The sequence below is a fragment of the Passer domesticus genome, chromosome 4 (genome assembly GCF_036417665.1).
Source record: "Passer domesticus isolate bPasDom1 chromosome 4, bPasDom1.hap1, whole genome shotgun sequence".
Classification (NCBI taxonomy): Eukaryota; Metazoa; Chordata; class Aves; order Passeriformes; family Passeridae; genus Passer; species Passer domesticus.
Window position 1 is genome coordinate 60,966,945 of NC_087477.1, and position 21,929 is coordinate 60,988,873.

The 21,929-nt window shown below is 37.1% G+C and overlaps 2 protein-coding genes across 18 annotated transcripts in view; one reads left to right on the forward strand and one right to left on the reverse strand.

Annotated features, from left to right (window-relative positions):
• Positions 1-4,230, forward strand: part of APBB2 (amyloid beta precursor protein binding family B member 2) — a 162,821-nt gene extending 158,591 nt beyond the window's left edge. For all 15 annotated transcript variants that reach the window (XM_064418307.1, XM_064418317.1, XM_064418319.1 and 12 more), the window contains one exon: positions 60-4,230. In XM_064418307.1, coding sequence (XP_064274377.1) covers positions 60-227 — 168 coding nt within the window. In that variant the 3' untranslated portion in view covers positions 228-4,230. The remainder of the gene's footprint in view (positions 1-59) is intronic.
• NSUN7 (NOP2/Sun RNA methyltransferase family member 7) lies at positions 4,088-21,632 on the reverse strand. 3 transcript variants are annotated; one of them, XM_064418323.1, is made up of 11 exons: positions 21,302-21,632; positions 20,668-20,726; positions 19,179-19,309; positions 17,856-18,008; positions 16,419-16,470; positions 14,627-14,837; positions 13,851-13,994; positions 13,203-13,304; positions 12,582-12,696; positions 9,273-9,390; positions 4,088-7,207 (listed from the first exon to the last, which is right to left on the reverse strand). In XM_064418323.1, exons 1-11 carry the CDS (start codon positions 21,612-21,614, stop codon positions 6,593-6,595), a joined length of 2,013 nt encoding a protein of 670 aa, XP_064274393.1. In that variant the 5' UTR covers positions 21,615-21,632; the 3' UTR covers positions 4,088-6,592. The 3 variants fall into 3 exon arrangements, 2 of the variants coding, with proteins under 2 accessions (XP_064274393.1, XP_064274392.1); XM_064418322.1 differs by having other exon boundaries at positions 16,419-16,602; XR_010361353.1 differs by lacking the exon at positions 4,088-7,207 and adding an exon at positions 11,809-11,968 and having other exon boundaries at positions 16,419-16,602.
• Between the last annotated feature and the right edge of the window lie 297 nt (positions 21,633-21,929).

The following is a 21,929-nucleotide window of genomic DNA, read 5'->3' on the forward strand; positions in this document are numbered from 1 at the left end:
AATGGCCTGTGAAGTTACTTGATCTGGTAATGATTGCAGAATGGTTTGCTGTGTTGCAGTTGCGGTATCAGAAGTGTTTGGTAGCCAGACCTCCCTCACAGAAAGCCCGGCCGCCCCCGCCGCCCGCAGACTCGGTGACCAGGAGAGTTACAACCAACGTAAAAAGAGGAGTCCTGTCTCTCATTGACACTTTGAAACAGAAACGCCCAGTCCCTGAGATGCCATAGCTGCTTCAGAGAGAAGATTCTCCTGCCATTTGACTGAGGATAGCAGTAGCTACACTAAGGAAATGAATGGACGCTGTCTGACCTTCCATTTCAGTTGCTGATGCTTTCTCTTCAGAGAATTTACCCCTGTCGAAGCAATGTTAGACAAGCATGTTCTCTCGTTCTTGCCACCATCATGTGATATGAAAAGAAGCATGAATAATTTTTTTTGCTGTCAGTGAGTTACATCATGGGCAATGGAAGGTCTGTTTGATTGTAAATACATGAACATTACCTAAACTCACACAGAAAAGAGAATATGGCCACGTCCCTCCCAGTGAACTCATGCTAAAGTCCTTGGAGTGAATGATGCCTGAGTTAAAAATTTCACCTTCTTGAGCTGGATTTATCATAAACCAATCTTAAATCCTACAGCACTTTGCTCTGTTTTCAACACTGGAATAGGTATCAAGTATTAGCAACCATTGAATTACTGTAGATTAAATACCAAGTTTTTATTTTTTACAGAACTGCATCTGTTAGTTTTAAATTGTCTGTCAGCATTGGTCTAGCAACTACTTTAACATCTCCCTGACATGTTTTTGAATCATAGTGTCATTATGTCATCTTCTGGTTGCTCATTATGGTCTTACAGAAGAATTTTGTTTAAAACAAACCAGTGATGAAAAATCCAGAAGTGTTTTCAGTAATTGAGTTGCAGGGTGATCCACTGAAGCTTTTAAGCTTTAAACATACAAATTCAACTGCTGGCTGTTAAATTTATTCTCCTAAATCTATCATTAATTCCACAAAAATAGTTTGATCATGGAGGGCTCAAACCAATCAGGAATAAGAAGTAGTAGTTAGTGATTTTATTCTCTTAAAACTGTTATAGAGACTAAACTATTCCATACATTTTCTACACAAGTGTTTGATGAAATCTTCAGTTCACTGTCTGGTTGCATAATTCCCCCTTCCCCTCAAAGTTTGTTGCTGAATACTTAGCATGCCAGAAGAAGAACAATTACATTTCTTGTTATTTACAAAACTTCCTGAAATTTATTTTACTTTTAACTCTCTTGTAACAAAATAAGAAGAGAGTTGTTTTTTAACAGGGTGGTGTTTCAGGTAGTACAATTGGATTTCACTGCTTTTGCTCCAAAGACTTCATCTAAATGATTTGCTTTACACACCTGCAGACCAAAATCAGCCCAGCATTGCCCTCAAAACTGTACCTCAGGCTGATTTTGAAATGCAGTCATGCATCTTCAGTCTCTTCCTTTGTCATCTTCCATCTAAACCTGCAGATTGGTACAGATTTTGGAAATGGAACATTAAGTATGTTTAACTAGTGTTAAAAATGTTTTGCCTCCATTTATAGCTAGGTTCCAGACTGTAACTGTCTCCCAAGTCTGCAAATCTTGTGATAAAGGAGCACTGGCAAAGTTATTGTTACAATAACTCACAATAACTCTTTTCTTATTTTAACATGCAAGAGACTGTTATAAACAAACTATTTTCTTTTTTATTTCCTTGTTTGAAGAAATTAATGACCACACCTGGCGGCATAACTTAGGAACACAACAAGAAAATAATGATGATTCAAGAAGTTTCTGCACTGAAAAATGCAGGAAGATCATTACCAAACTCAGTGTGATGTATGAGCAAGTGTCAGGTGAAGGCTGGCTATGCAACTATTGTAATTAAATTTAGCTTTCTACAATACCCTCTGAAGAGCTGATCCTCTACGGATCTCAGATCTCTTCATGACCACGATTCTGCACCTCAGGCACTGAAGCAACTGTTTCCCCTCTCAAGGCTCACGCTCTTGCCACGTCCTCTGCACCACCTCTATTGCCTGTACAGCTGGAGAAGCTGCTTATGCTGAGTACACAGGGAGAGCTGGAGAGGAGGGGTGCAAACAAACCCACCCCCTTCAGCAGTACCCGTGGCTGAACTGACCACGGGGCCAGATCACAAAGCATGGGGATGGCAGCTTGCATGTAGCTTCTGTAGTTCCCAGTGCTGATCCCAGTCACCTCTGCTGGGAGCAGTGTAAAACTCACCTCCTAGCACAGAATCACAGAACTGTTTGGTTTGGAAGAGACCTCAAAGGATGTCTAGTTCCAAACCCTACTGGGGGTCACTTTTCACCTTACAAAGTTGTCCATTCAACCTGGTCTTGAATATTTCCAGGGATGACTGCTCTCAAACCATGGTGGCTAACAGGTACCCTTAGGTAGGATTGTGAAGTTAGGAGATAAAAGTTTCCTTGTTTGTCATTGTGCTAGTGATTCACATTTTATTTTATATTAAATACTTTGACAGTGTCTTTTTAAAGTTCCTGCTGACAACGTTGTGATTTGGGATTGGCAACTGTTGTACAGCAGTCAACTAATTTTAAACAGTGTAATTAAATTTTGTCATTGCATCTGCACCATGCTGATTCTCCCCAAGAGAGATCCAGACTCTCTTTAACTAAACCAACACTTAGCAAACAGCAGTGTAAAGGTTCTACATGTGTGTTGTCAAGGCTAGAACATCTGGTTAGCAATAGATGCAACTGCAGGCAGGGCTGAGGAGAAGACAGAAAGGGGTTTGAAAAGCTGTACACCACTCGCCAGTGTATGTTTTAAGAGGTTTATGTCTGTTAACAAAATGCTGTTGATTTTGCAAATATTTAAGTAGTGTGCTTGATGATTTGACTATATGTGGCCTTTTTGCTTCAGTAGAGCTCCTAATTTTCCAAAATATTTAATATACACCCAGGTGTTTGCAGAATCAGAGCCTAATATTGCAAAGCCGATTATCTTTTGTTTCACAATATATTCAGACCATGGCCAAAAAAAGTATGTATGAGGCGTGTGTGTGTTTTTGAGCAACTGCAACTGTTCTAGTTGATGTTATAGCAACCCTTCAGTTATCTATGCATTTTTTATAATACCTAGTGATTCTGTAGGCCGGCAGCCATGTTCACTATGCCTTGTATGTCTGATGCCATATTCTAACTTAACCTGTTAAATACAGCTTAAAATATTTTTATTTTATTTATTCTATTTTTACTGAAATATCCTGCTTTATTATGTTGATGTATTGTCTTTACTGGATGTGCTCTTGTAACATTCTCCACTCTGTATACTATAGGTTGCCTAAAAAAAGGCAGGCTTTGTAATTATTTATAGTCACATTTTTATTGAAGTCTGTAGAAGAATCATGTAAAGCAAACTAACTTGGTAATTTTTTTCAATGCAAGTAGTAAGTTAGAGGTATCATGTCAGTCAGTCATGTCATTAACACACCCCCTTGCAGAAGCAAGGAGATTTATATTCACAGTCAATGACTAATAGATAAAAGCCTTTCTTTTGAAATCTGTAGTGCTGGCTGTAGGTTTTATTTAAGCCACTTACTGTTTCATTTACAGGGGAGCAAGGAGGTGTGGGAGATGCAAAGCTATGGAGGCCACCTACAGGGTAGTTAACTGGGAATAACAAAAACAGAATCCATTCACAGTAAAACAAGGCTCAGTGATATACTTCCTGTGCAGAGTCACCTGTACCTACAGAAATATTATGCCCTTCAGTGGCAGAGGAACAAAAATTGTGGAGTATCTAATAGCTCACACCAGTGCTGTCACTAAGGGTTCTACATTTCTTAGTTTTATCAATCATTTCATAGATCGTTTACCATGGAATCTAAAAGTGTTGGTGCATCACCCATGGAAAAGAGAACATTCTCATTTCAAGAGCCAGTACGGGCTCAGCATTTCAGCATTACCCCTGAATGCATTACTCCCTTCTTGGGCTCATTAATTAACACATTGCCACAACGTGTGCTGTCCCGTCAGCCCATGCAGGTTTGATTTAACAACAGTAAGACAGAAGGAAACACAACAAAGTTTATTAGCAGAGCCCAGTCTTACATAAAAGTACATGACTGACAACAAAAAGGACAATTTTCCCTGCTGTTGACCACTTCTCCATATTTAAATGTAATCTGTTCTGAGAATAAATTTAGCTGCATAAAGTGATTGTCTCAACTGTTACTGCTCCATGAAACTGCGAAATTATTTTCAAAATGGTGGCTGAGGGAAGGGAAAAACATACTGGTGGTTTAGAGGCAACAGCACTACTATGAAATCTGAATCAACAGTTTCTAGTTGAAAATTACAAATAAACAACTGGATTACAGAAAAATAGTTACATAAGATACAGTTTCATTGTAAAAAGACTCTTACAGGCATCTACCTACAAGCCATCTGAAGTCAGTCCCAGGTGTTGCCACCATGTGATGGTCCATGCTTACAAAGTAAGCTGCTGACCTGCAGTTGAAATATTCACTCTCTGATATTCTTGGTAAGACATCAAGATTCTGACTGGTTTAACCTCCATACTATGTCAAAAGTGCAAATTCCTGAAAGCAAGATGAGTCCAAGTGTGGGACATCACAGCACATATTAGGTAAGTAGCCCAGAAATTCTGTTGTTTTACAAGTAATTTCAGCTTTAATAATGAATGATACAGATCTTGATATTTTTTTAATCATTATTTAACTGCAGAATCTCTTAAGTTTATTTCAGGAATTTAACAACCATATTGGGAAAAAAAAATCCATAGTGTCCATTCCTTCCATCCAACATGCAGAATCTCTCCATCTCCTAGATGGTTTTGAAATAATTTTTTTTTTCTGGTTCTGCACATGGCAGGTGTATGGGTCTAAATCTATCCTTACAGGTTTGTTCAGAAATAAGAGTAAAGTTCATTGTGTTACTGGAACAGGCAAGGAGCATGGATTGCTCACAGGGATATGCAGAAGGTGAGGGATGTCTTTGTATAGGACAGCTGGCCCAGATTAAAATGCTATAAGAAATTTTCACTGATTCAATGAAGCAAGGATATTCATCAGATGAACAAAAGCCTGCTGTCTACACTGCTGGGGTAATATCATTCACATCCTTTCTTAAAAAGGTACTGCTGATCCAGTCACTGACTGGTGCAGGTGAAGACAAAATAGAGATGTTATAACATTTTCTCTGCCTTATCTAAATCCAGACCCGTATGTCCAGTTGGTTAAATCCCACACTATAGTGGTGATGTTCCTGGCAACACTCTTCCCAAGTATCTGAAATGGTTGCCTAGAGGAAAATTTCTGGGCCACAGATACCTTTCTGTATTGCTGTGCTGTCTCTTTCATTTTTACAAGTTCTAGATACAAATCAGATTTATTGTTGAAAGTATCTCTGTGCCTCCTTTTATCCTCTACTCAGATTACAAGACAGCTGTAGATATTTTACAGTTCTTTTATCTTTGCTAGCAAAAGGGAGTAGCTTAGAGGCCCACAGCTGTTTCCAAAGACAGGCAGCTACTCTTTGTCCAGTCATTATTCAGCTGACTAGTGGTAACATTTGTAAAAATGTTGCTTTGACAGTAGCAGTTCTTTTCAACTAAGAACTGTTTATGCTAAGAAATTGGTAAAAAGCAGTTATGAACCATGACATAGTCTGATGTGACATTATGACGACAATTCAGTAGTTTTTTAGCATGAGAATATTTTATCTGTTTTTCACTGTTAGTATTTCAATGCACAATTAAGAAGAAACCAAGAGAACACACTAGAAAGCCTATGCATGGGCTTTAATGTATTTGGCCAGTTTCCTGTACAAAAGTTCACATCTAGTTTTAGAAATACAAGGCTTATTTTCTATGCATCAGTCTTAAGTGGAAACTCACAAAAATGGTATCTAGCACTTGTAAAGAAAGGCCACTTTAAAAAAATTCAGTCTCACTTTAAAAACATCAATTTGAAACTGATTACCTGTACAGGTTTAGATACAGTGAGGGGTTGGGTGTATGATTTAACTGGTCACTTCAAAGTGTATAGCAAGGGGCTATATTTTTTGACCTCACTTCCCCCAACAATCTATCAGCCTTAGGCAGCTGAATTCCCTTCACTTAAAGTGTGATTACTGGACGAAAAGTTAGTATCTAACATGGGTATTTCTATATACATAGCCCATAAAATATCTTTCCCATGGCCAGATTATCCTTCCATAAGTATATACTGTAATTCACGACTATTGATTAATATATAGGAATCTTCTTTACAATGGGAGGGCAGAGTCTGAAGGTTCATAACCAGGGTGGTGGAAATATCCAACCACTTGGACCCTGTGCTCCAGTCTGGCCAGGAAAGCCACATTAAGTTGATACACTGGGTTTGTTTCATTACAACCTTTCATATGGTGTTATCAGTGAAGGCAAAGTGAGTGTTGGGGCCTTCAGTACAACCCTGTTCTGTGCGTGTCTTTTGAGCAGGGTCTGTCTCTCATACACCTTGCCCAGAGGTGACAGATGAGATGTTGGCTTCTGCACCTTCAGTGGGGGTCTGTGTCAATCAGGGTTCACAGATTTCTTCAGCTCCACACAGCTGTCTGTTCGGGGCACTTTCTTTTGCTGTGTGGTACTGGCTGCTTTAGGCACAGATACGTTACTGGCTGCTTTCGTTCGGCGCACATTCTTTTGTGGTGTGTTACTGGCTGCTTTTTTCCCTTGCACAGTCTTCTGTGGTGTGTCACTGGCTGCTTTTTTCCCTTCCACAGTCTTCTGTGGTGTGTCACTGGCTGCTTTTTTCCCTTGCACAGTCTTTTGTGATGTGTTACTGGCTGCTTTTTTCCCTTGCACAGTCTTCTGTGGTGTGTCACTGGCTGCCTTTTTCCCTTGCACAGTCTTCTGTGGAGTGTTACTGCCTGCTTTTGTGGGGCACACCTGCTTTTCTTGTATCTTACTGGCTGCTTTAGACACAGGAACTTCAGCCTTAACGTTAGCTCCAGTGTGGTGGTGAAGGTCCTTTGCAGCTTTTGGCTTGCTATCACTAGCAGCAGCCTTACGTCTACGTTGTTTTACTTTTGGCTTTTTCACCTCTTCTTTTGGTTTTTCTTCAACAATATCACCTAGGAGAGCTTTTGCTGCAGCAGAAGCCAAAATGTCTTTCGCAGACACTTTTTTCTGAAAATTTCACAGGAAACAACAATGAATCTAATGAATCTAAATGTGTGGTTTTTTACAGAGCTTCTCAGAATTTACTCCATGAGAAAAAGAGTAGAATCTAGCAGAAGTACTTAAGTCACATGTGATAAATGCTAACCAAACTCTTTATTCACAAAATTAAGAACTTGACTTGTGTAAAGAGGTACTGGAGCATTTGCTCTTGAGGCTTTCTTCTCTACTGACCCAAAGAGGGGAAACTCAGTTCTGGGCTCTGTATTGTGTGTCTGTCTTAGCAACCAGCTGTTTAACCCCAGCTCATCACCAAGCCCCACACAGCCGCTTGCTCAGTCCCCCACCAACAGTATCAGGGAAGGAACTGGAAGAGTAAATAAAGCTAGGGAACTCCTGGCTTAAGATAAAGGCTGTGGTTCCCTGGGAAGACCAGTGCCATTACTGTAAAAGTCCTCCCTTCCTCCTCCTTCCCTCCACTTTATGCAGTGAGCACCATCTCACACGGTCTGGGATATCCCTTTGGTCAGTTGGGGTCACCTGTCCTGGCTGTGTCTCCTCCCAGCCTCCCACACACCCCCAGTCCCCTCACCAGTGTGGCAGGATGAAAAGCAGAAAAGGCCTTGGCTCTGTGTAAGCCCTGCTCAGCAATAACAAAAACATCTCTAGGTTGTTAACCCTGTGTTCAGCACAAATCCAAAACACAGGTCCACACCAGTCACTGTGAGGAAAATTAATTCCACCCAAGTCAAGACCAACACATTTCCACACTGACCTGCTCTGTAATGTGCCAGTAAGAATGAAAGATCCATTGTGTGTGTGTATCAGAAATACTTACTAAAATACAGAAATTTCAGTAACATTAAACATGAATAACTTTCACAGTAATGAAAGTTCTTGCTCAAAATACGTAAGCAAGGAACTCAAACTAGGAACCAGGTCAACATCCAAGTATATAAAGAGAAACAATGGGGGAGAAACTAGCTAAGAAGAATGTTTCTGTAAACAAGAATTTCAGTTAAAATTGTAAATACATGTTTTCTATTTTGTGGAAAATGTTCATTTGCTGAATCACCTAAAAACTGGCCATTGGAGCAATTGCTTCTTTGTATTAGAATTCAACCCAAAAAAATTACTTGGATTAACTACCTGCAACAAAAGTGTTTGTTTCTCTGGAGACAGGCAATATGGTAGAGAGATGCACATAGCATGAGTAACTAAAACTCAGACCAAGCTTAAAATATTTAATATTGTAAAGAAAGAGGTCAATAATAGTTAAGTTGAAGGGCTTTTCGTATGTAATTCTCTTACCCTTAATAAAATCTAACTTCCTCCAAGAGGCAAGCTTCTTTCAAGCACTGTAATTGCCATATGACACTAAATGGTACAAATAACCAAGATCTCCTATCTTTAATTTGCAATGAAATTGTGATTAGTTCTTCCTCACAGCCCTTCCACTTTTGATGGAAAAAATGTGTGTTTTTCTTAGAGACAAGAGGAAAATGTTGATGCTCAGAGATGCAAACTAGCCCTGTAAGGCCTTTCCTCAGGAATCATGCCATTTCCATTTACTCAGCAAAAGTCCCCTGCCTTTCAAGCTAGATTTGCACATGCCTTAGTTTGGGAAGGAAACCTACTCATACCTATTTTATTCAAATTATAATAGTGTCATGTGTAGGGATTAAGATTTCAGCTGCTTGGATACTGGAAAATCTTGGTGACACATATAACAAATACATTTACTAGATACCATTTATCCTGAGTCTAATCAAGCTGTGTATTTCATTCCAAAGTGTGATAACAGCAATGTATTTCCCCTAGATTTTGCTGGCACTAACTTAGATCCAAGGGTCTGCTTCTGTTCCAGAAGTACAGGCACATCTTTTAAACCTGTGCTCAGTATAAAATTCCAAAAGTGGCACATTTCAACTGTTCAGCTGTCTTTTGGTCTTGAGACAACCAAAGAGCAGCCAGGAATTTTATTTCAAATGTTCCATTTTGTTTATTCTTCTGTGGAAAGTTGCAGTACTCATCTTCTGTGAAGTGATTTTAAATGGTTGTTTTCATAACTTACCTCTCTCTCTAGAACAGCTAGGAAACAACCACTGGAAATTTCTGATGGCTCTATTTTGAAAAACATTTCAGTGGAAGACTCTGAATTGGAGCAAGTAGAAAAAATAGAAGGAATAAGCCTGTAAAAAGGAAATGGAAAACCAGAAAATACTATTTAAGAATATAAAAGGAAGTAAAGAAGGATACATTAGAAGTAATTTTCAAATTTTGTCTGTCGATAACATAGCTTTATCATAATTTTTTAAAACTGCAATTCAAGAAAGGCATGAGAATTCATCTTTTTAGAACTTTTTCCAGTAATTCCTTTCCCCCCCCCAATTATTAAGAATATTAATCACCAGATAATAAATACATAATATGACAATGAAGAGCTATGTTCTTTCTCAGATGTGCAATTACTGAGTTATCAAGTTGCCCTGAAGTTGGGGAATGGTCTGAAAACACGAAGGAGCTTGTAGAAATTGTAGAGGTGTTGACTTTGAGTTATAATAATAATAATAACAATAATAAATATCATAATAAATACCTATCTAAGCTAAAAATCTTAGGTTAGGAAAATTTGCTATTTGTTCTAATTGAGTGCTTTTTCTCCAATGTTACAGTTTTGCAAGAACTAGCCTCTTCTCCTGTTCTTGAAATCCAGAAATGCCTGGTTTTTATAAAGCAGTCTCAAGGACTTGGCTCATAAGGCTAGCAAGCTACACTAAGCTGTCTCAGTACAGAAAAACACTATCAAAATGTCCTTTTGTAATTATAATTCCTTCCTCTTCACTGAGGACTGTAAGATAGAGTCCTACTCCTTAATGTCCACTAACCCTCTTGTGACAGAGCTTTATTCAAAGATGGTTACAGAGAATGTATTCAATATTTGAAAGCAATATCCTGATTTGGCTGGCTAGTTCACTTTTAACGGGAAGTCTGCAAAACTGTTTGTTTCCAAGTTCTCACCACGATCTGGATTTTTTTTCCTATGTTCCTTGGAACTTGATAAAACAGGCTACAAGGTTCAAATCCTCCTCGCATTACTAAATAAAGCTCTTATGTCTTATGACACAGATTTTTGATTTTACATAAGCTTATTCAATGAAAAAAAAACCAGTGGTAATCTTTTATTGAGGTATACAAGTTACTGTTCACCAGGAATCTCTTCAATGATCCTGAAAAATGATGCAGAAATTAATTCAAATTTGATAGGGTAAAGCAAAATGCACGAGTAGTTTAGACCACTCTATACACACCTGTTTGCCATGTGTGCCCTTACTTTAGGCAAAGCTGCTGCTGTAAATTGTCATATCCTGAAGGTAAGTTCAGCTGAACATGTCTGAAATCACCCTTAAAACTGCACAGCCCTAAAACCAGCTGTGTGACCCCAAACTCCAACAGAGCCTTATTTTGTTTGGCACCAATTCAGTACTGCAGAGTAATTCCAAAAGATAAAATGCACATAAGCAAAAATGTTGTAAGAGCTTCCTGAAAGCCCTCAATTTTCTTGGAAAAGGGAATTAATATTCAGTAGATCTTTGATGATCATAAAACAAGTTTTATAATAAAACTTGTCTCTCAAAGGTACTACTGTGAACATGAGGGCTAGTAATTCTGCAACAGCCTTTCATTCTATACTGCACTGTTTTAGTCAAATAAATTATCTAATTAATTCTAAGAAAAGTGTAAAAGGAACTTTTGTAAGTAGTACATGCATCTTAAGTGGCTTGAGCTTTCATCTTAAGCATGATCACTCTCTATATTTTATTTATGGCATTCTCTTACTGCTGTGTTTGTGCTGATTACCAGCAGCTTTATTGTAGCAAGGACTATGATGAAACATCCAAGATACTGCACAACAGTGAAGGAGGAACTGAATCTGAAATTGTCATTTATGAAACTCAATCAATTGTCAGTCAGAAATTTGCTCAGGTCTGAAAAAATCCTAATGTAATTTTATTGTCCTTTTCTTACCATCCAAGATTGCCTTTTTGAAAGTGTAATATGATTTGGTGGTTTGACAACATTCATGATGCTTCTGCACAACAGTGAACAGGTTTTGGCTTGGGTTTGTTGGCAGGGAGGTGTTTTACACAAGGGGGATTTAAAAAATAATTAGAGCTCCAGGAACTTTTTTTAAATAAAAATTCTTTTCTATGTTATGAATTTACATATTAGTTATATTCAATAATTTAGAGACCATTACATTCCAAGGTCCCCCAAGTTCTCCCCATAGAGTAATAGCTGCACAGAGATCAAGACAGACTCCAGAAAACTTCAAATTCCAAAGGAAAACACAAGCAAGAGGCCATAAATGCTTTTGGTCTAGCACACCATCATTGGCAAGACATACCCTGATTTCATCCCACTTACTGTAAAAACTAATCAAGCAGACTGCTATTTTCTATCAGTGAATTTGAAAAAATATGCATTTTGTTGCACTGTATCTTATGAATAATATACAACTTTTAAACCTTCTTTGGACTGACCACAGTTGATATCTACTATTTTAATCATGCAAAATTTAGTTACATGGAGTATTTGAGCCACAGTACCTTTCCCTTTGATAGCCAGACTATTAACTCAGGTAATATAAAATCTAAAACTATAGTGTTACTCTTCTGTGCTTTTTACAACATAAACTCTTTTACTGCATCCAGTAATCCACTGTTGTATCCATCTGCAACTAAGTGCCAACTGTTTGGATTTATGTGACTGAAAGGAAAATACAGAAAATACCCATCAGTGTTTTAACAATTCCTCTGGCTGACAGGGGTGATAGCTAACAGGTTATAACTACATGTGAAGTATACAGCATACATACTTTTTTCATATAATTTTGTTTTTCCCATGATTGCACAGGATGGTCTCTTATTGTAACCTGTCCTTCCCAGAAGTCATTCATCTGAACACAGCAATGAGCAATCTACACCAAAGGGTTCTTATTCTTCTCTATGATTCTTACAGTTTAAGGTTTCATTTCTTTTTCCTTTGAAATTGATCATTCTACATCAGCAGCAGAGAGCATGCTAGCAAATTAGTTTCATTCTCTGAATACTAATACAATAATAGCAATAGCTCTATCTGAAGAATGTTATTTCCAACCAGTGATGCTTTCCTTCCATCTTAATTTCAGATGAACAAAAATATTAGATGAGAAAGTCAATAGAATACTGCTAAGGAATCTCATAAACAGAAAGAATGGCATGACAGGCAGCAAAAGCTATTTTAATTTCATGCAAGATACATATCAGTGTAGAATAAGAATTACGCTACAATTCAAAGTCATACTTTAATTCTTCCACAGATAAAACTACTCATTCTGTACCTATATGGTCGTTTATCTCCCTCCACTCCAGATTCCAGTGCTTTTTTCACTACAAGTTCATTTTCTTCTGGGTAAACTGAGCAAGTGCAGTAAACAATAGCTTGTACTTTGTTAACTACAAAACAAAACACAACTTTTTTACTCTTCAGATTGTTCATACTGACAGTAGTCTGATAAGGACTAAAAGCATCATAAAAATTATTTTACCTCCTGATCTCTAATGTTTTTAAATAATTAAAATATTTTCAAATATTTGCAGGTTTCAGCACAAAGTCAAAGCTGTCTCCAGTCTTTTCACACAGCTAACAAAGGACAGAGGAAAAAAGTGGCAGCATGCAGACGGAGGGACACCACATTGCCGAATTTCTAAAGCAGAGTATAACTAAGCCATAAGCCAGTTCTCTACACAGTACTGAAGAGTATTATATTAATGTCTGGTGGATACTAGGACACAGGAACACCTTCAGACTGGAGGAAATCATTGTTCAGGGGGTTTGGGTACCTGCTTATTCTTAATTAATAGAGTAATTAGTGCATTTTTAACTATATTAAAACTGGTGATAATACAATGGAATTGACAGCACAGAGTCTTCCCAGAAACTGGGAAACTAGCACACTTACATTTCAGTGCATGAATCAACTCATTAAGCTGCCTCTCAGTAAGAATCCTGAGTTTATCCTCAGACACAAATCCCTGGAAAAGGTCTCGTAGCAATCCTGCATCTAAAAGCAGAGAGTAGTAAATTTAGTCTTGCAATTTGTATTCGTGTCTAAAAATTCATCTGTTTGCAGAAGCAGACCTGGTTATTACTGGTGCAGTGGGAAGGTAGGTTTTACAAATTAGAATACCAAGGAATGCCTGGTTTATTTGCTTTACTTCTTTACCTGTAATTACTGGTGTCTCTTACTTGCATCTAGTTAATGAAAATTGTACAGTGAAAGGATTTATACAGTCAATAAAAGAATGTAATCAAATAGAAAATTATATACATGTCGGTATCTTCAAATAAATTTTCTGCCTATATATTTTTACTTCAAAAAAAGCTATACACACTCTGCTCCCCAGAATCACCCTCAAACTTTCATATTATCAATCTGAAGCAGTCACAGAATTATGCAAGTTAATTTATATATTTTATGGTAATTGAAATAAGGAAGGTTTCTTTAATAAAATTATACAATTTACAGAAACACCTGCACTGTCTAGACCACAATACCTGGATCTATTTCTACCAGAAAGCATGAGCTAGATATTCTATCAAAATTTACCGCTGTGTTCACTTAAAATAAGCTCCATTGGATTGCCAGCACCCAGTTCAGAGCATTGTGGTAGCAGCAAAATAACTTTTGCCTTTTCAAGTCTTGGGTCTGTTGGTTGAAGCTCAATAAAGTCTTCATGTAACAACCAAATATCTGAAAAACAGGAAAAACTCAACACTTACAGACTGCAAGCAAGCCTGCCTACAGGTGACAGAGGTGAAGAGACTGTGGTGTTACGCAGAATTCAACAAAGCTAGAGCCTGCTAGATTCAGATTCTCCACAGTATGGCCTATGGATTTCAAACAGATTGAAAGGCTGCATCTTCCACTGAAAAGACAGTTAATGGGGTTGCAGTCTTGCTGCATTCTGTCCTGATAGTGTCCCCCAGGTAAACTGAACTGGTGCATGTGTTTTGGATTAACACTCTCAAACAGCTGGAAATCAGACTGAAAACAAACAGCCAGAACACCAAAAGTTCCCCACTACCAGCTACACCAATTGCTACGTAGTGGCCAGTTCTACAGAAAAAATCAGCAGTATTTCAGGACCTTGCATCTATGATATGCAATTAACTTGGTTGCAATTGACTGGTGAGACTGTAGTTAACTTGACTGCAGCTGAAGAGCTATCAACTCACCTTGTGACAAAAAAGTTGTTACTGCCATCCCCAAGCCTCCAAAGAAGGGATCTCTGAGCTCTGACAGAACTAGTCCATATTTACAATATCACAAACTGTATCACTGTGTTACAATACTTCTTTGATACCAACTGTTTTAGCACCTACTTTCACATCCCATGTGACTGAAATTGTTCCTCAGTTCTTCTTCTTTTGCCGAAGATTTCACACCACAAACAAAAATTTTGGAGCTGCTGTCGTTTGTCAGCACTGACATATGGGCAGTGGTCAGATGGGAGCCTATGTGAGCCATTATAATGTCACCACCTTCACTCAGCAGCGCGTGTGCAGAGTGCACAGCAAGGCTGCGAGACTTGTCCTGCAACACAATGACACAAAAATTTAAGTACAATCAACTCCCTTGGTTTCCATGAATGCCAACATTCTTTTCCAAATTAGGAAAGTCTTCCATTGTTTTCATAGGAAATGGAAAAGAAGGCAGGAAAAAAACTAATCAGGGATATCTGCTAATACAGAATTAAATAAATTACAAAACCAAGCAGTCAATAAATTTAAATAACTTAATTCTAAATAATGCATGAAAAAGCATTATAGATTTTCATCTATAGATTTTCACCTATCTATAGGTGAAAATAAAGCACATATCATCCTCGTAAGGAGGAAGTCCTACCAACAGCTTGTTTCAGAAAAGACAAACATTGGCCACAATTCAGAGAGAATTCATCCTCTGAGGGAGCTTAACAGAGAAATGCAAAACTATTCACACAGCTCTTGATGATAATTACAGGAGAAATGTTGCCCTTGTAGATCAAAGATCAATATTTTGCTGAAATTTGAAGAACAGAGTGGCAGATTGGAATGCAGAAAACACAAGAGACAGCTCCACAAGAGTAAATGCTCTTGTACCACTGGTGATTAAGAGAAAACTTTACCAAATTACTTAAAAAGGCAAGGAGCAAAGATACTGACCACATATACCAGGTCTTGCACCAAATCTGACAAACTGATGGTAAATGGAAAGGGAAAAACAAAGTGCTAAACCTTTAAATTCATATCATTGGCTATGTCCACACAGCCTTCAAGCACCACTCCACCCCCCCACAGAGATGGAAGTTTTGATGGTTTTATTTACTCATTTGGAATACATTTAAGTAGTCAGACTCAGGATTTGTTTCCATTATCTAGAGGGCTGTCATCTATAGTACTTTTCTGTAAGTATTGTATTTAAAATATACAAACTGAAATGGAATATTGAATACTGAATCACTTTTTATGTTGAGCAATAAATTTTGAGGCTAAAGTTTTCAGACATCTAGCAAAAATGCTGGTTGAAGTGTTTCTGCTAGCATTTCAGATAATTCATGGTTGTGGTGTTGCACGGTTACTGCAAACCTCTACTCTAGAACAGAAACCTCCCACCAAACTTCACTGGGGAGTCTAACAGTGGCAAGTCAGGAAAAAGACCAGTGGGGGTTTTGGAGATCAAGGAACCACACTGCAGAAAATACAAAGAACTGTGATCATTCCATCACAAACATGCATTTGAAAAGGAAGAAATACTACAATAGCATTCCACTATCTACTAACTGAGGGAAAGCATATGGAGTTATACTGAAACTTTCCTAACATTTTCAGAAGTGAGATGCCTCTTTTGACCACTTTTCGTATTTAGTTCAACAGCTCTAAGATTAAATTTAAAACATTCTACTAACTTAATTACTTAAGTTGCAGCTATCAATTAAACATTGACATTTGTATGCTAAATTTAGTAACTGGATCAGTTTGTAACCTAATTATCACAAATGTTCAAAACCTTATGAGAGTTTGTTGCTGTTTGACTGATTTAATAGAATAGTCACACAATACACAACCTCTTTCTAAAGCAAAGCAATTATTTCAATTTGCAGATCATCTGACTCAAGGCTGAACATCAACTCACCTGCAGTAAGAGTTTGCAATCCGCAAAAAGATCTAAGTTAAGCAGTTCTTCTCTAAGAGAGGAAGGAAAAACCAATACATCATGGCAATGTTGGTCCACAGCATACGTGTAATGGTCAAAGTCTGACACAGATTCAACCTTTGTGAATCCCTTCATCTCCAAATCTCTGACAACATCTTCAAGGCTGTTAACATACAACTCTGACCATTAAATATACAAGAGTTACTTAAGCAACATAGTTTACATTGATTGTAAGAATTTTTTACTTCTGTTATTGTGTGTGTGTATACATATGCATACATATATAGGTATAAAATGCATACTGTCTAATGCAGGAGGGAAACTTACTCTCCTTTAGACATGTAAGTTGTGGTCTGAAACACTTAAGTTAATAAATCTGATACAATGAATTTAAAAAATAGGTATGTGTCTGCAGAGGATAATTGAAAGCATCAAAACAGAAATGTCCATGTGCTCAGGAGACGCTGTAGTAAATTCACTGCTGGAATGCTTCAGTTCTTTCAATTGCTTTCAATCTAGCCCAACTCACCAATAAATTTAATGGCTGATACTGAAAGAATCCTTGTGTAAATGTAATGAAGGCATAACTGCTGAGGTTAGCAATTCAAATATCATAAAGATTTGAAGGTATATATAGCAAGAGACGTTTGTTGAAATGCTGTTTCAGACAGTGCCATAAGTTTATACAGTACATTAAACATGGGATGAAAGGAGCAGCTTTTATTTATTTCCTATTTAAGGGCTCTAAACTCACACCCAAAGTAAGGTACATTATCTTGAAGAGCCTACAGCCTAAGCACTGAACATTGATCCAAGACAAGAGTAATAAAACAAAATTCTTGAAAACGTTATAAAATGGATTACCTGTCTAAGAAAACAGATAACAGGATAATCTGGTATGGTTCATGTATCAGTTAGTACAGACTGGGAACAGCAGTGTTATATATATAGTAGCCTACAGAATACAAGGATTTTAAAATGTGTATTTTAATTTCAAGTTTATATTATCCTTACAGAATAAACAGCAGGTTTAAGTATTGTGTTTTAACATCCTTTTCTAAGATTATGGTTTGCACTAATGCACCTGCTTTTAAAGACATTTTCTCTTATTTTTTGTCACCAAGTTAACTCGCCCATATTTTTTTCTAACTTTATTTTTTATTTATTTGGTGAAAGACCCACACAAGCAACAGAATAGTAAGAAGAACTGTTTCAAAACAGTGTATAAATACCAGTACTGCAATATATAAAAACTACCAAAAAAATATAACGCAATGGTACTGCACGAAGCAGAATTTTCCTGTAAGAATTTTTAATTACTAGTAAAAATATAACCTGGAAAATCTAAAACAAGTATGTAGCAAACTATATCACTTCCTATGCAAAAACATCAATATCAGATGATACTTTAAATACCTGATTTTAAATGTGTTTATCCAAAAACAGACAGGTACAGCAGAAGTCCTTTGTTCCTGCTTTGATATAGTTTCTGGTACAAAGTATTCAATTGAAAGAGCATCATATTTAATGCGACATCGTGCCAGTGCAGCTGCCAGTTTGGTCTTATACCTATAAAAACAGTCACAAGTTCAGTAGGTTTTACAAATGTTTTCATCAGCTGTTAGCATGCAACATTTCTGTTACAAAACCATCTTGTTCACAAACCAAATCCAAAAGGGACACCTTCTCCTGCAAGCTGCAACAGAAAATAAAGTTACAGAACGTTCCCTACCCCAGACAACAGCAGATGCATGGTGGTAGTCAATAGCTAAGATTATTTTATTTAAATCAGGCAGGACTGGAATTACAGCAGGGGACTCTCAAATACATCCATTTTCTCAGACAGCTAAAAAAACCCTCAGTATGTTTTGGAATTGCAATGTGTAGAATACAACCTTCAGATTCATTTGCATGTTTGAAAATGCAAATACATACATGTGCAGAATGAGCATTTGATGAAAGCTGGCCCCTAAACCTGTACAAAACAATACAAATATGATGGCAACCAGGAGTCAATTTTATTTTTATTATTACATGAAAATGTCTGAGAAAGTATTTCCAGTCTTTTCTTCCCACAAGCTTCACGCATATTCCTGATAACATGACAATTCAAAATAAGTAAGAATTGCTGGTGAACTACTTCAGGTATCTTACTCACTGCCCTCCAGAAATACCTTGCACTTAAGAGATTAATGAACTTTTTGGGACAGTCTAAATCCAGCAGCAACACAATTTTGTCTAATAAATGCCTTTTGAGTTAAACAAAATGTTTTTTGTAGTTTGATCGAAGAGATAATAAATATTAAAATGTTTATGTATTCTGGTTTTTGTTCTAATTATTTAAAATAATAAATATTTAACAAAGTTTCATAGTAGAAGTACTGTTGAATAGATAAATGTTATTCCATTCCATGACCTCTTGATTCTATTACACTTGCATTTATGAATATTTACCGAATATTTGATTTCCTTCCTAGAATTGTATGAAAGTTTCAATAATGCCAAAATATGATAAGATGCCTGCAAAATAATCCACAGTATTAGGATGGTTTCTTATCTGCATTTTTCATAACCATATAAATATGAACATTTGCCTCTAAACTAGTCTCTCATTAAAAAAAAAACCTCACTAATTTTAAGGTGAAAGACATGCTTAATAATTACCTTCAAAAGGCACTGATTATACAAATCTTCATTTCTGCTGATCTCTATCAACAACAAATAGCTCTGCACATATACCTGTATAAATAATGCCCTATTTCCTGAACTTCTGCTACAGGTTCCTCTTCAGCAAAAACCTTTCGTTTTTCAAACTTTCGGTCTTGCAGGTCACAAAGCATCACAACAAGCAAGCTGGTTAGCTCATCTGGCTGCAAGAGAAAAGCAACTGGATGGAGAAAGGGACACAAAGCATCCCTTATTTCTGCAAAAAGATCCATATCAAACAGCAGTCTCACATGCAAAAGGCGTTAAAAACCATTAAATGCTTACTTGCAAGAATAGGAAAGTACTTGTGGAGAGTTAATAAAACACTTCTTTTAAAAAAAAAATTAAACTCAAATACATAACTTACAAGTTTTTTAGATTATCAAAATTAAAAACATTCTCCATGCACACAGATAAAATACTGTGTCTTAACTTCTAATGTTATCAGAATTGAAACTCTGAAATTATTTTCTCTTCATAAAGTAATTTATTAAATAGCTAAGCTAACAAAAACTTCTTGTCCATCAATTTCTCTCTTGTGGGATTCTTCTGTATGTAGCATCCAATACACTCAGTTGTAATAACCCTTTTTCCTTGTGGGATATATATATATATATAAAACTTCCTTTCTCTGTCTAAATGTTTAAACCAGGGAGCATCTCCTGCTTAAGGATAATAATTTCTGTACTTCAGTTACTATTGTCTGCCTCATTACATGAAATTCTTACAGTTATTATGCCTTCTAAAATTCTCACCTTCTCACAAATATGACCAAAATTAGTTAGAAAACTCAAGGGAAATACCACCAAACACAAGATGTTAGCATGAAAGTCTTACTTCCTTATGAAAACAAGGCAAAGATAATTTGTTAGATCATTTGCCTGCTCACATCAACCTCCACAATCCACATCAGCTCAAGTTTATCTTGCAATTTTCAAAGGCAGCAAAGACAAAACTGGAAAGAACAGCAGAATATTCTGCCAGCTGTAGAATTTCTTTCCACGTCAAAGAAGGAAAGCATGTTGAGAGAGTAAACTGGACCAGTTTTTGGTTTTTGCCAGTACAATATTTGTATACAGTACTGTTTGCCCAGGAAATGAAACATGGGGTCAATGCATTTTTTTGTCTGATGGGATTCACTCCATGTTTTCCAACTCCCAAGGATAGGAAGGAAACATTTTTTTTCCCCTGGTCAGAAGGGGACACAGCTGGGAAGGAAAGCATATGGACATGGACAGTATCACTGAGCAAGTACTATGGTGCACTGCAGCTCATGGCTCGCTCTCCCACCTTCTTCCTTTGAAGGCTTTGACTTCCAGCAATCAGTTACAACAGAATCTCACAACAGGCTTTGGAGATGGATGCTTTAGACAACTATGTAAAAAGGTCAGCAATATTTCAGTCTAAGGCTGTCATGTAGTTCAAAACAACAAAGGTTGTTTTAAGAATGTTGTAGAATCCTGAGAAAAGGTACTAATTACATCAACACAGGAAAAAAAGCCTCATTAAAATGTTCACTTACTATTGAGTAGCATGGGTAAACCTTACTATCTAACAACATTTCTTCAAGAAGATCTTGATCTGTAGAAAGAAAAAAATGTTGACAAGTTATGCCACTCTCTACAATATTCTATGGAAGTCAGTCACTAAATTGTAATTTTAAACATCATGTAAATTGAGGGCTAATTCAATCACCAACAGCAGTAACCCTGTGTAATTCATTTACATGAAAAATAATAGGCTTTAAATGTTTGATTTCACAAATTCTAATAACATTTAGCTATATTTAAATATTTGAGGGATATGAGCAGTCTGGTAAATATGTATATTCATCAACACTTAGGATGTGAAAAGAACCACTCAGATGAGCTCAGCTGGTCAGAGCAGGTTGCTAGTAACACCAAGGTTGTGGGTTCAGTCCCCTTATGGGGACTGATTGATTGATTGATTGATTGATCCCCTTATGGGGATCTTGATGATCCTTGTAGGTGTTTTCCAATTCAGAATATTCTGTGAATCTGTGACTGCAATAACCTGAAGCTTAACAAAAATTTCCCTAGATCTCTGCTGTCAGGCAGACATGGAACATTTGTTTTTCCATGTTTTCTCTGCTGCATCACTTCTGTTAGCAATTCCTGGGTGAGTTTTGTACTTACATTTGAGAGCTCTGAAAGCCAGTTCATAGGATTCACGCCTGGAATGCTCATCTTTAAAAGCCACCACGGGAGGTTCGGAGGTATCGCCGTACCGCACCAGGATTCTGCCCGAACTCCTTTCAGTACGAATGCCCTGGAAAATCTTAGCTGCATTTATGTATATGGAGTCAGGATAGCCATTCTTCCCAATCTGAGTCACTGCTCTTCTTTCAACAGATCTCTTTCCATCTGAAATTTTCATTTCACTCAAGACTGAAGTACGATTTATAACATCCACATGTGAAGACACCAAATTACTTTCAGAATCTGGCATTTTTCCAGTTGCTGACTATGTCACAATCCTGCTGCCTCTGCAAAACACAAAGTTTGTATTGAATAATGCACTTTTCTTTCACTGGAATACACTTTTCCATTCCTTTTAGGGCTTTAAATTTTCAGGCTCTAACCTTGCAAATACATATATATGTGTATCATCTATATCTCTATACATCTATCATCTTACACATCATAGAGAAGTATTTATAAGAGTTTTCTTGCATTATTTGTTTTCACCAATGCACATGCAAAGACAGGTTACTTGTTTCAAAAAGGCCAGTGCTTTACAATCACTGGTCCTTTATGGAATATA

What these genes read in the sequence shown, in the direction of transcription:
- NSUN7 (XM_064418322.1), bottom strand. Translation starts at nt 21,614, where the DNA reads ATGCCAGATTCTGAAAGTAATTTGGTGTCTTCACATGTGGATGTTATA. An exon ending in TTTACCCATGCTACTCAATA is followed by an intron (nt 19,310 to 20,667) that starts GTAAGTGAACAT and finishes TTTCTCTTGCAG; the next exon opens with CCAGATGAGCTAACCAGCTT. An exon ending in GTTGATTCATGCACTGAAAT is followed by an intron (nt 12,697 to 13,202) that starts GTAAGTGTGCTA and finishes TTTGTTTTGTAG; the next exon opens with TTAACAAAGTACAAGCTATT.